General features: G+C 43.2%; 1 protein-coding gene across 1 annotated transcript in view; it reads right to left on the minus strand.

Annotated features, from left to right (window-relative positions):
• The window catches only part of XPO4 (exportin 4), an 87,037-nt gene extending 78,377 nt beyond the window's left edge, over positions 1–8,660 (minus strand). The window contains exon 1 of the mRNA XM_064171702.1: positions 8,442–8,660. Within this exon, the coding sequence (XP_064027772.1) occupies positions 8,442–8,519 (78 nt within the window). The 5' untranslated portion in view covers positions 8,520–8,660. The remainder of the gene's footprint in view (positions 1–8,441) is intronic.
• Positions 8,661–14,467: the final 5,807 nt, after the last annotated feature.

Below are 14,467 nucleotides of genomic sequence, written 5' to 3' on the forward strand. Positions count from 1 at the left end.
AACTCTGATACTGATTGCATATCATCACTAATGACACAAGAGTTAGAATGTTGTTTTATAATAATAAAGGATATATGTAATTGGTCTAGCACTCAACTGACCATCAAACTCTGTACAAACCAGTACTTAAGTCCCAGAGTCACAGATTCCTTGTGGTACAGGACAATCCACCAGCCTCTGGAGTACACACAACTACTGTATTTCCAGACTCCATGTTAACAACGCTGCAGCCCATTTTGGGACTGGTTCCTGTGCCACATGATCTAGGCACTCCTGTGTTAGCAAGGGAATCAGACTAGATTATCTATGCATTCTACAAACTGCCTCTACCCACTTTCACCTGTTGCTGGAGCAAAAACCTCGGCAGCCAGGATATTTACTTGTGATGTGAAAGAGTCAAATTCAAGCTCCTTCCAAAGCAGCCTGAAGAACTGCTTGAACATGGCTCAACTACCTTTTAGTGTTTTCAAACTCATCAAATTACCCATTTCTGAAAAACTAAAAACTCAAGGAATGTAACTGCTACTCCAATACAGCCTTAATGTCGTATCAGAACAACCGTTTCAAAACACCAGCAGTCTAAGCATTAAAGTCTACCTTTGCCAGGAAAACAGAAGATTTCGGTAAAGCACACAAAGAAACAAGTATCATGTAACTTTTCCACAGCTCTTCCCATGAAGATTCCAAAACACATTTGTGAAGGATGCTGGTATTATTCTCTTCTTTCATCACAACAGGATCCTGATCTAAGACGAGAGTAGTGAACAGGAGCTGCCTCCACAGAACTCCAAGGTTGTGGTTCCCAGAGAAGCAATGCAGACAATACAACCAGTGAAAAGACAAGCAATGTTGTTTCTCAGTAACTCACTGTTAAGATGGCTTAGGCTTCTATGAAATGTGCTTCATCCTGGCCAAGCCTTCTGAAATCCTAGGGATTGTTTTCATAAACAGGAAAACACCTTTCTATACTTCATTGATTCCACAACCACAAATTAATTATACAAAGCCTTCAAAAGACTCTGGCATGAGTAATGTTTTTAACACTACTATGGCTGTCCCTCTATTATTTTGCTTAACAGTTCTGTACATTTTGAATTAGGTATCCAACTTATCTGACCTCTAGAGTAACAAAAGCAATAAAGCTTGATTGACTTGCTCCTAAATTAGTCCAAATAACTTTAAATGTATTTTCTATTAAAAAAACCCAACAACATTCTTGATATTAAGACAAAGGGAATTACATCTGCTGCTTCCTAAATGGTTTAACAGAATAATTTGATCAAAGTTTCTTTCAGGAACATAGGCAAACTTTTTCATCTCTATCAAGGTAGCAAAATTGTTTGTAATGCAGCACAGTGAAAACTACCTGCATTAAAAAAATCCTTTACTCACTACATCCACTTCCCAATCCAGTTCAGTATGTAGCCACCAAGGCGGGTGTACTGCTACTCTATGTTTTGATAAAGCCAAAGGCAGCACTCTACAGCTTGCCAGTCATTGAGTCTCGGAAGTAGCAGATTTTGAGGTATATCTAATACAGACAGAATTTTTAGAATCAAAACAGTGCCAGAAATTGATGGAAAGGAACATTTTACTTAGCTGCTTGTGACACCATCAGCTCAACTTAATAATCAAAAGGATTTCTTCTCCTCCTCCATATGGAAAGCTGTTAATTAACTAATGAACACAGATTAGCGTAACAACGATAAGACTCTTAGGAAGCAGGTTAAAGGGAAGACAGCAGTAGGTAGTGCCTGAAAAATTACCCAGATGGAGTTACGGACTAATGAAGCTCCCAAGTAGATGAATCCAAGAGTACACACTATTTTCACTGACAACTCAGAACAAAATACAGAAATAAGCCAATGCATCAGTCACAAGGCAAATCAGTGTGAAACATCATCTTAAATCAAAAAGACAACGCTCCCTCTGTGAAACAGTCAGGGAAAATAAACCCTAAGCATGAAGAACTTCACTTCATTATATTATATTCTTTTACAAGGGTATCAGAATCTGTATCAATCCTCACTACTCTGAATTCTTCACCCTTAGTATCATGTGCTTCAGGTACACTCCATGCATATTAGTTCTGAGCTCCCAGGTAAAAGTTTCATTAGCGTGCCACATACTGTATGTACTTATCTCTCAAGCTGTAATCTGAACTGTATGCCTGTAAAATGCACCAACCATGTCAGTTCTTAAGCAAAAGGAAGAACTACACATACATATGATGGACTATTACTTTACTTAGTACCATTGCATAAAAAGATGTGGATGGCTTGGGCACGGTCTTCACAAAACATTACCTTGCTGCACTGAAGTAATAAAGAAAAGCACAATGTTAAGTACAGTTGGGAAAGGAATACAGAAAAATACAAAACATAGACAATCATTTAAAATTGAGTACACACATCACCAAAAAATGCAGTTATGGTCAGTCTGTCTCAAAAATGGTATCACAAACCTAAAAGCTAGAGAAAAAGGGTGATCAGATGTACGGGAAATCTCTCACACAGAAAACTGACAAGACCCTTCAGTTCGCAAACAGATCACTGGAAGATGCAACATGACACAGAGCTATTAAAAAATATATAGGATATCACAAGGGAACAAAAAAAAAAAAAAAATCAGAGCAATGATCAGGTATTTCTCATAATTTAAGAATCAATGAAATGACCTAGCAGGAGGCTTCTCTCAATAACTTGTTTTTATCCAAAAACACCTGGGAAACTCATTACTATCAATAATAAAAACTAAGAAACTTAAAACCACAAATGCATTCTAGAAATAAATGGACATATCCATGGACAAAAATGATTAAACACAACAAAGCCACCTTGAGCTCTTCAAATTGCTAATTCAAAATAGGAGAAGTGTATACTAGCAAAATGATTGTCCTTATTTTTCAGACCCCTTCTCTAAATCAGCAGCTGGAGGGGATCACTGGAAACAGAATTCATCTGGACATATATTTGGTCTAATACAGCTATAATACAGCACACATCCACCTTGTTTTGCTTGGTGATAACTTACAGGACTTCAACAAAAATTCTCAGCATTGGAACAATTAATTCATTTGATGTTTTCCAACATATAACCTGCCACAGCAAAACTGGAGCTAGTCCATCTCTTCCTTTTACCCTCACTATCAGCCATGCTTTGCAGTCTGAAAAACTGCCCCACAGCAAAGACAGGCATCAAAGGGAAATTGAACTTCCTCATGGAAGGAGAATTGTCATAGCCCTGAACTCCAAGAAAAGCAGCTCAAAAAAAAAACCAATTGTATAGATCATTGGGATAGAGGATATAAAAAAAAACAAACCCAAACAGTTTCAGATTTTAAGGATAATAATGTATTCCTATTCCTACATTCCTATTTTATAAACTTACAACATCTTAAAGAGAAGTTTATATGACCATTGTCAGACTATCCAGCTGTAGCTTGAAACCCCTCAGAAGAGCAGGATAAGCCACAAACCAAGTAATACCTCAAGAAGGTAACATGTGAATTCTCACACCCCTAAAACAGAGCCCAATGAAATGAGAATATTTACAAACTTCTAAGGAAGTAAATCCTTCTGCAAAAGTCTCTGCTCAAATGTTCTGTTAATGTTACCCATATCTGTGCTGCATAGAGTAGCTTATAATAACAGGGACCTCTAGACCTCTCTTCATTCACTCCCCTGGCCAAAAGAGATCTTGTGTTACAGTTAGATCAGGTTGCTCAGGACCTTGTTTAGTCAAGTTTTAAGTATTTCCAAAGATGAGTGTATTGGGTTTGGGCTGAGCTGGAGTTAATTCTCCTCAAAGGATCTTTCTAGTGCTGTACTTTGCAGTGCTATAGTGTTTTGGCTACTGCTGATCTGAGCACCCAGGCTGTGCTTTTCTACCGTTTCCCCACCCTGAAAGTCTGAGGGGACATAGCCAAGACACCTGACCCAAACTGGCCAAAGGGATATTCCATGCCACAGGACATCAGTTCAGATATAAGAACTAAATGAAAGAAGGAAGTCTGGGGAGATTTGTAGGTAGCATCTGTCCTCCAGGGGAACTATTATGTGTAGAGCACCCTGCTTCCTGAGACCGACCTTCACATCATCCTGCTGATGTAAAACAGAGATTAACATCTCTCTCGGCTTTCGCCTGTGCTTATTACTATTATTAAATTGCTTCTATCTTATAACTGGTTTACTGGCTTCTGTTATTATTTTCCCCTGTCCATCTAATGGGGGGGAGTGATAGAGTGGCTTTGGTGGGCATTTGGCCCCCAGCCAGGGCCAAACCACCACAATGGGAGATGGCACAGACTCACCAGCCACACTTACTGTGATTTTTTAGATTTTTTCCTTCTTTCCAGCTGGAATTTCCCTTTCTGAAACTTGTAACCTCTTGTCTTTTCATTGTGCATGTCTAAGAAAAGTCTGGCACTTCTACTATCAAGACAGTCTGAGTTAGCAAGTAAATTGTACAGTGAAGGTATATGATACACTTGAGCCAACCTGACAGCTCACCACTGCTAATAGGGGCAGATCAGCCCTGTACATGTCCAGCAATCTAATTTCAGCCCTTCCCATGCTAGCTCTGCAACCTAAATGGCTGCACAGAGAGCCAATTCATCTTGCTAACCTGACAAAAATCCATTCCCTTGGTTAATTCCTATGCCATCTCAGCAATATTAATATGTTCATCACAGGGTCACAAGGGAGAAAGTGGAGCTGCAGGTAGGAACAGAACATCCCATTTTGGACAGAGATTGTGGAAGCAAGCTATAACCTGTGAATTTCCACTGAGGTGTCACAGAATATCTCATGCTAAAAAATTTCAACCCACTTAAAAAAACCTCTAAGCAATAACTAAACAGTCTTATGCATGCTTCCTGCTTCAGCTTTTCATCTATGGGATGACACATTTCTTAATAGTACACTCTATGTCTTCTCTCATCCATGAAGGCACTTAATAAAACAGTGCTTAACTGATACTAATTATATTTGGCATTAATTACTATCTGAGCTAAAAATAATATAATAGAAACCATATACATTTGGATAGGGAATGCCACCCCAGTTGAAAATGGACAAGCAGTAAATCTGTGCAGCTCACAGAAATACTTGTTATGGTCTTCACCAAGACAGTCTCATGGGTCAAAGGTGCATGTGGAACTGAACAACCACAGTGCTACACTTGAAGTTACAAGGCACTATGGGTACCTTATTTGAAGTAAACACATTTAGCTTTATTGGAAAAGGATTAAGCACCCTAAAAAGCACATATTTATAGCAAAAATTCTTACACGCATGAAAGAAAACTGTCACAGGACCAGCACTCAAAGGCACATTGAGCAGCTAAAGACAACTCATCTTTTGAGTTTACATGTTTATCTTTTGTAACTCTTCAACTTAGACCAAATTTCAATGATTTTCTGAACTAAACATTTTGAAAGTGGGCTATGTAGAACCTCTTGAAAGGTGCTACTGGTAACAAAAGAAAGGAATTTCCATACAGCCATAGAAAAGTTTGGTGAGATAACAGATTGAATCTTTCTGGTGTTTATGCATTGCATGCCATAGTTTGTCAAGTCAATAAAGATCAGCAGTTTAAGAGATCAGAGCTAACATATCATTTACCCAACATACAAAAAATCAGTTTTCCAAAAGGAAAACTCAACTAACCCAGAGCAAGTTAAAGAGAAGAATTATGAAAATATTTACTGAAGATTTAGAGAGTTCACAGTAATCCATACCTACCCTCAAGGAAACTTAAACACATTCATGTCTCTTATTAGCATGTCTGAATTCTTCTAGTCCATTATTCTCCCGAAGGCTCAGTATTTCAGTTTGAAATCAATAAAAATATCACATAAACCACCACCACTCCTTGCCCCATGCTCAGGTATGTTGCACCACCTTTCATGCCTCCTTAGTCAACTGCATTTTGTAAGGATTGCTACTGTGTCAGCTGCCAGACTGCCTCAAGAAAGACTTGCTGAATCTTTCCACGACTTCCTGACGAGTTATAACGTTCTGCCATTCTCAGATCCTTCACAGCTCTGCCCCATCCCACTGCTTCCAGTATGGCTCCACTGCAAGGTCCCAGTCTCTGTGCATGAGGTCCATTACTAGCACTATATTCACCATCCTCCCTCAAGTCCTTAGATTTTTACATAAACAGCTTTCTAAGTGAGTCCAACAACTTACCTGATCAGTTCATGTTTCCCAAGTGTCACACACAGTTAGTTCCTACCCTCATCTTCAAGTAGACCTTTTATCAGATTTTACCAAACAGTGTAGACTTTTGGCTAAATTGAACTAACATCACCACTACCCAGCTGCAGTCCTGAAACACAATGTGGTCCTTGTTTTTCCTCAGTTGTTAGAAAGAACAAGAGCAGAACATATAATCCTTTCAGTTTCTGAGGACTCACATTCACCTTTGTAAAGCACCTGGTGAGCTGCACTCCTCCTCCCCTTCATCACTCCAAAGGCTTCATGATTTTTGAGAAGAAATATCAAGCAATAACCCTAAACAGGTTCTCATAGTTCTTCTACAGCAAATCCAGCTCAAAGCCTAATTCTGAGTTCCTTGCCTCATGGGTAGCTTTAGCTTACTATCTCTGTTTTATGCAGCTTCCTCAGGAAAAGCCACCTAACCAACTCTTGTCAGTTCAGTGCAGTCTATGAAATTTCCAAGAGCAGCTGTGAAAAAGGGAAAAGAACAAAGAGAAAAAGCTAATGACCACAAGTCAGTTTTCACTGGCAAGAGAAAGTGACCTAGAAATCCAAGAAAGTTCCTAACAATGTGCTTGCAAACCCAAGACATATTTTTACCAGCAAGTTTAGCATCTGCTCTTTAACAGAAGTACAAACATTCTACAAGGGCTGAAACTTTTCACTGCATTATTTACTTTAGCTCCACATCAAGCTGTATCTCCCCTCTAGAACGGCACAGCAACACTGGGTAAATGATACTGACACAAGTAACGCTAAGTTTTCAAGCAAAATACAAAACTCTGGATGTGATGCTCCAAGTAACATCAGTTTAATACTGAAAACTACCTAACTGCCAGCTTCCATCCACTTGTGTTCTGTCTCATAATACTACTTACTACTGATTTTCTCTACACAAACACTCCTGGTTATTAGAGTAACTGTGTTATTTCAAAACTGATACACAGACATTATATGAGAATGTCCAGTAATCTGTGATTTGCATGTTTCCTCTAAAAGGACTAGTACTTGTTGCTAAGCTATCTACCTTCACTTTTCCGTTGGAAATACAGTCATGTTTTTCAGGCTTTGATTTCACAAAGAGCAACATACACGTGTTTTGACAGGACACTTGGAAGTAAACCAAGGCTGCTTTACAGTCTGCCCACTTCAGCTAGGCTTTAAACTGCAACTGTTCAGGTACTGACCACTGATCAATTATCTACACCAAGCAAACTTTCCAGCTTGGTTATTTCAAAATCCCTTTAATATTAATAATTTAAAAACATTATTTGTTGGAATGACATTTTGGTAAGATAAATTGTGGGCAAGGCATTCAACCAGACTTTTCAGAAGATCTGCAAGTAAGACTTGTAAATGACACAGGCCAATATACAGCTGCAAGACTAGGGGGTCTTAACCCAACGGTGTCTACAGGCATTCAGCTCATCGCACTTCTGAGCTTCGCCATATGGACTTTCTCTTCCACGCAGCCATGGAAAGTAATACACAACACATTCACAGACAGCACGAACAGTTAACCGGCAATAACAAGGTGAGGGTTCGAAGAACCACTGATCGAAGCACCACTAATCGCTTTGCTTCTATGCGGCAGCCTCTGACTACTCCACGCTTCACCACGGAAAGGAAAACTCTGGAAGCGAAAGGCGCTCAGCCCTGTTCGCGGCACTTCTGAGGTCGCCACCACGCTCCCGAAAGTGCCCCACTACGCCCGCCGGGCCGAGGACCGGGCACGACCTCCCAGCGTCCCGCCGCTGCCGCGGGAGGCGCCCCGGGACCCCGGCCCCCGCCGCCGGGAAGGAAGGCTGCTCACTGGCAACTTCAACTAAGGTTTCCGCGACGGACAATGGCAGTGCGGGTGCACGGAGCGTGAGGGGACAGGTCACCCTGCCGGGGCGGGAAGCTGGGGGCGCGGACAGCCGGCAGCATTCCCCGGGGCGGGGGAGAAAGCGGGCGGCACATGGAGCGGCGCGGCGTGCGCGGCGGGGGCCGACTCCGGCTGCGGGGAGACGCCAGCGAGGCGGAGAAGGAAAGGCACGTGGAGGAGAGGGCCAGCCGGGGAGCGGGAGGCGAAGACGGAGCGGCAGAGCCGCCGCACGCCGGCGGACTGCGCCCCGAGCCCCGCGCCTGAAAGGCGAGGGCGGTGGGACCGGAGGCGGGGAAGGGAAGGGGGGCGGCGCGGGCACCCCCCGCCGCGAGCCGCCGCTGCCCGCTCACCATCAGCACTTTGGCCGCGTTCTCCAGCTGGGCGATCACCTCGGGGGCCCCCCCCGCCGCCGCGGCCGCCGCCATCATGGTCTCTCTTCAATGACGCGCCATGCGCTGCATTCTGGGACGAGGCAGCGGCGCAGCCAATCCTGGGCGCAGCGTGTCCCGGCCCGGCCCCGGCGCGGCGGCGAAGCGGCGGCGCTGCGGCAGCGTGACCACCGGCCGGCCGCCAGCCAGCCAGCGAGGTCCGCTCGGCGTGGCCACAGATGGCTCCCACTCGGCGCGCCGCGACCGTCCTCCTGTCCGGTACTGCGCTGTCCCGCCCTGCCACAGACGGACTGACCGCCCGCCCCCAGGGCGGGCCTGGCGCACGCGGCGGGACCTGCGGAGCCCCGGGGCGGGGCCGGGCTGCCCTCCGCCGGTTCGAGACCGCCGCACCTGCCGGGGCTCCCGGCGGCGCCCGTTCTGCGTGTCAAGGGAGGAGCGCTCCAAGGCCTCCCCGCCACCGCCACCTCTGCTACAGTTCTGTAATGTGGCCTGAGGAGGCCCGGGAGGAATGTGAGCGTGAGCCTTGTTTGGGCGCTGCCCGGTCCCGTGGTGTTTCCCGGTGCATACCGGTGAACTCGGCGTTGGTGAGACCGCGGGCGCCGGCTGTTTGCGGTGCCCTCTGCTTAGTGACGTTTGCAGTGGGGTGAGAAGGACTGGATTTTAACCGACGGCTTAGGAAATGAAGAGTAGAGAAGGTGGCAGATAAATGACTAAAAAAAAAGAGCCAAGGGTTGAAACTGATCCAAAATGCTAAAATGCAGGTTTTTGGGTTTTTTTTCCGTGTATCCATCTGGATCTCACTTCATACTGTTGGTTGTGAGTTACAGGACAATGTCACCTCTGAAAAACGTGCTGGAAAGAACATTGCTGTACAGCCGCAGGAGTGAAAGAGCTCTGGGACCGTGCCTTCACTGGCGTTTTAATTTTGGCTTAGGAACTTGCCTTCTGAATGAATCTGATGGCTCCCACTTCAGTTTCCACCCAGGAGCAGGCCCCAAGCTTTGATATCTTCAGGTAAAATTAAAGTGAAAGGTGGGCTCTTGCCGTGGAGTATTCAGTGTGTAGAGCCAAGCTACACCTTCAGAGTCTGCCAGTGCAGATCATTGAGCGGCATAGACTGCTTTGTGTCACAGGTCATGCTAGACCACTTGTAACAGCAGTCAGGTGTCTGTAGCCATGGTTCTCCCTGGTTCAGAACCTCGAGAAGACATTAGCAGACCTCCGATGTTGAACTTATACAAAGTTTGGAACACACCAGTGGGGCAGGCTGATAGGAGTCTTGAGTGCTCAGAGACTGTTGACATAAACCGAGTGTACATGAGTATTGTTTCCTTGAAAATTAGACAGCATAACCAACGGCAGATGAAAGGGTCAAAGAGGGGGCATGACAGCAAGAAATACAGACTGCCTTTTCAAGAGAAGAATGCAGGTCTGCTCCTCGGAATTGACAGCTTTCAGTGTTGAGTGGGGCATAGCAGCGCTCTCTGATAGACAAGATGAGAAGCAATGACACAAGCATGTAAAAGATTATGTGGTTTCCTAGAAGGTATTGTAATTCATGCTAAAATATTAACTATTTCAGGGTAACATTCAGCTTCACAGTTAAAGAGAGTGGGGAGATTAGCAGAGCTGCAATGAAAGAGATGGAGAAGTTCAAAAGTAGTGAAAGTGTGACAACACACTTAAGTACTGAAGTGTGTTTGTCGGGCAAACAGTGCAGTGTACAATGAGTTACTCTAAAGAGCAGCAAAATGAGCTAAGGAAGTGTGTGTGCAAAGAGGTAATGGTAAAAGAAACTGAAGAGTATGAAGAAGTTATTTTTTAAAATTATGTGTTCATTAAAGGGATACTTCAGTTGAGTATTTCTGTACTTGTAGTTTGCATTCAAAGTAAGAGTCTTCAACAAGTTCTTCAGTTTGCTCAATGGTCCTTCATTCTGTGGACTTGTGTGTTCAGCAGCACACTTGAATAGCCATGGGAGCAATAGAAACAGAATAGTATTGTTCAGGTTGGGGAAGGGCTTATAAGGTCTCTAGACCAGCCTTATGACCAGGTTGCCTAGGGCTTTGTCCATTAGGGTCTTGAAAGCCTCCAGGAATGGAGAGTGTACAACTTACACGGGCAACCTGTGCCAGTACTTGATTGCTGTCACAGTGAAGTGTTTTCCACTTAAATATGAACCTCCCCATGTGGCAGTTGTGTCTCATCTTGCTGCCATGCACCTCAGTTGATAGTTGTATTCCATTTTCTTGGTAATCTCAGTTACTGGAAGGAAGCTCTTGGGTTCTGCGTCAGGTCTTCTGACTGAATAGTCAGAAGTGTGATGTGGTTTTCCAGACATGATCTAACAAGTACAAGTAACAAAGAGAAGTAGTAATTCTCTTGATCTGCTCACTTCATGCCTGTAAAAACAACCTGTAATGTCTTTATAAATATAGTCTTGCTCACTGATGAGGTGTTACGCTCACTTATGTTTAGCTTCATAGGTGTCAGGGCCTTAATTACGCTGACACTCTCAACTGGGACTTTGGCATGTGCAGTTTCATAGGCTTACCCATGTCATGTTTTTATCTCAGGTTGTCTTGGCTTATCATTAGGCCTGAAGGGACCTATGTAACATATAGCTGTGTCTCGAACCCTTTTGTCTGCTTGGCCTTTGTCTCTAATTGTCCTCTGCTCATACTGGCTGGACTTTCTGGCAGGCCCCTGGACCTGACTCATTATGTTACCTTGTCTTGGAGTCTCAAGAAAACCTGTTACCAGCCTACCTTGCCCAAATCCTATGCAAATGCACTCCAGTTGATGAGAGTGCTGCCCTGCCTGTCCTGTGGTCAGCCTCAGTTCCCAGCTTATCCACCTTCATGGAGTGGCCCTGCTCTTGTTGTCTGTGGCACAGTGTTATCAGGGTCCCCAGGTTCCTTTCTCATTCAGTCCTCAAGCTGTTATTTTTGTCTCAGGTAAGGTATGACACATTAGGATCCATCCATATCCCTGAATAGGCATAGTTGTTTGATCAGTCTTTCTCTTCTTCCTTTGAAATTGTCTGAGCATACTTCCAAAGTAGCATGTTCATTAAATCCACTCTTTTTTCACAAATCAATAGAATAAATGCAGACAAAATGTTGTATTTTATCATACCACCAGCAGGTGCATCTTGCCCTCATTTCTGAAGGAATGAGTGGAGTAATCTGCAGTAAAAATGATTATATTCAAGCAGTCATATTTTCTCTCAGCTGTATTACGATCTTAGTGTTCTTTTGGCTAGTCTTAGAAAAGCTGATTGTTCATTTATCTTGTCAGAGTGAATGCTGAAGCTATTTCTGCTGTTGGCTAAAAAAGATGCAGCACATTCTTCCTTAATATTTCCCTCTTTTGCAGTGTTAATGCTCTTAAAATAATTGAAAGCTTTTGGACTCACTGCTGTGAGTGTTGTTGGCAATGAAACCTGTGCTTTCTGCTCTAGCAATCTTTCTCTAGCTTGCATTCTTCCAAGGCTGAAAATAATCAGTCTAGTGCTAATTTTGAGTAAAGATTAAGATGTTAAGGGAAAAGAGCCAACAGTTGGTAGTGTAACAGTTAAGAATTAGATATTTTGTTTTAAATGTGTTAATCAGACCTATGCATGCACACAATAACACTAGGAAAGATCTACTGTATTAAGGAGCACCTGAGCACTAAGATGACATCAAAGTCAGTAGGAAAGTGGCTTGCTAGTATGAAAGCAGAATAACAATTGCAAGCTTGCAAGTGCAAGCTTGGGACGAATTAATTGATTAGGTAGAAGTTCTCAAAACTATCCTCTACTATCACACAGGAATCTCAATTTATTTCCTATTCTTGATTTCCCAGTTTTCTTAAGACTCTTTCCCTCCTGGTTTCTGAATGTCTTGAAGAGATCTCTACCCATGTACCCGGCACTTAAGCTTCTTTCAGTAGACCTAATTTCCCTGGCCAGGACTTCCAGTTTGCTGCCTTTCCCAGATACCTTTTTCTTAACATATACCTTTTTCTTAACATCTACCTTCACTGGCTAGATTTCTACAACAAACCCCACGGTAAGTCCTGCAAATAAATTCTGCAAGAAATTACTGCAATACTTTCTGATCTTTTTGCTGGCTTTTCGTAAGAGCCTAACAGAAGCCTGAGCGAAGTAGTGGCTCCAGTACTAGCTGTTCCAGTTGTGATGCTCATCTCCAGTGATACAGGACAGTTCACCAGTGTGAACTACTTGGCAGGATTATTTCAAACAATTCTGTTTAATTCCTTCAGATGCCGTGGCTAGATTGCCATACCAATGGCATCAGTCACATTACATAGGCACACAAATCACTGTTCCCTTCTTGAAGAAAAGCTTCTGCCAAAACTATTGTTAGCAAGTCTCGTAGCACCACCCAGTGCTGTCAGTACTTCCTATTGTGAACCCAGTGCTCCACTGCCTTTAAACTTGGGCAAAGTTTAACATTTTGGAAATACAGGTGTCTCTTACAAGCATGGAGAATCTATACATGTGCTAAAATGGTAGCTGCTTCTGAGAACAAAACTAAGGAAAAATAAAGCTGAGAAATTTGTTTGATGCTTTGTAGAAAGCCACTGTATTATTTTTTTAATGGCTTTAAAGTTTGAGAAAGAAGAAAAAAAATGATGGAAGTGTTGTTTGAGTATAAGATAGCATAGTTCCACATTGGTTTGTAATGTATTCCTAAATTTGAAGTCTAGTTGAATTTGATAAGAAATGGGAAACTGCCGCTTAATGCTTCTGGGTTATAAACACTCCAATACACAGCTTTTTTAATTGCATTTGGTTTAATAATCATTGTGTTTAAAGAGTTTCATATAGGACATACCCATACCTGATAATCCCTTTGTGTTTGGCCACATTTGAACTAATAAACTGAGAAGGTGTGACAGTTTGGGTGTTCCCTGCCCCCCCACACTTTAGAAATCACCTGGACTAGACTCAGCCGGCTCTGGAAATATGAATGAAGCTTTATGTTTACAGCTGGCACAATATACAAGCAGATATTTATAGTATATACAGTTATAGACAGAAATTCACAAGGTAAAAGGTAATACAGAAACACAACTCCCCTGCCAGTAACCTGAGTCCCCAGGAGGGGCTCTCAACCACCCCTGCACCTTCCTCCCTGCCCCTCTCGACCTTACCCCAGTCCTAAAGAAGAATAGATGTTCGGCCCAGAGGCTAAGAAGCAAAGTGTTTTAGTGCAAATGGAAGGTGAGGTTAAAGAGTAAGATGTTGCTCAGCCAGCAGCCCAAGCCAGAGTGAGAGAAAATGGCGAGAGTGTTATCTAATGTTTTCATTTCTTCTTCCCAAACTCCTTAGCGAGACTTCTGAGGGAAGTGGACATCACCACTGTTTTTCTTTCACAGCCTGTAATCTACTTCTTCTCACCAAAACATTCTGGCTAGCTTCAGACTAGCACAGAAGACTTACACATACTTCATTTGATAAAGCAAATATGGCTTGCAGATTTTCCTTCTCAATGACAATTCATCTTAACGTGCATGGAGGATGCAGAGAATGATATTCTTCCTGTAATTCCCCAAAGTATTTTTTTGTGAATAATTTAAGGTCTAACTTTAAATCAGAGGTCTGTGAGAGAAACACCTTGTCTCTACTAGGGACTGTACCTTTCATAGAATCATAGAATCAACCAGGTTGGAAGAGACATCCAAGATCATCCAGGCCAACCTAGCACCCAGCCCTATCCACTCAACTAGACCATGGCACCAAGTGCCTCATCCAGGCTTTTCTTCAACACCTCCAAGGACGGTGACTCCACCACCTCCCTGGGCAGCCCATTCCAATGCCAATCACTCTCTCTGGCAAGAACTTCCTCCTAACATCCAGCCTATACTTTCCCCAGCACAACTTGAGACTGTGTCCCCTTGTTCTGTTGCTGGTTGCCTGGGAGAAGAGACCAACCCCCACCTGGCTACAACCTCCCTTCAGGTAGTTGTAGACAGCT

This window comes from Pogoniulus pusillus, chromosome 3, assembly GCF_015220805.1.
Source record: "Pogoniulus pusillus isolate bPogPus1 chromosome 3, bPogPus1.pri, whole genome shotgun sequence".
NCBI lineage: Eukaryota > Metazoa > Chordata > Aves > Piciformes > Lybiidae > Pogoniulus > Pogoniulus pusillus.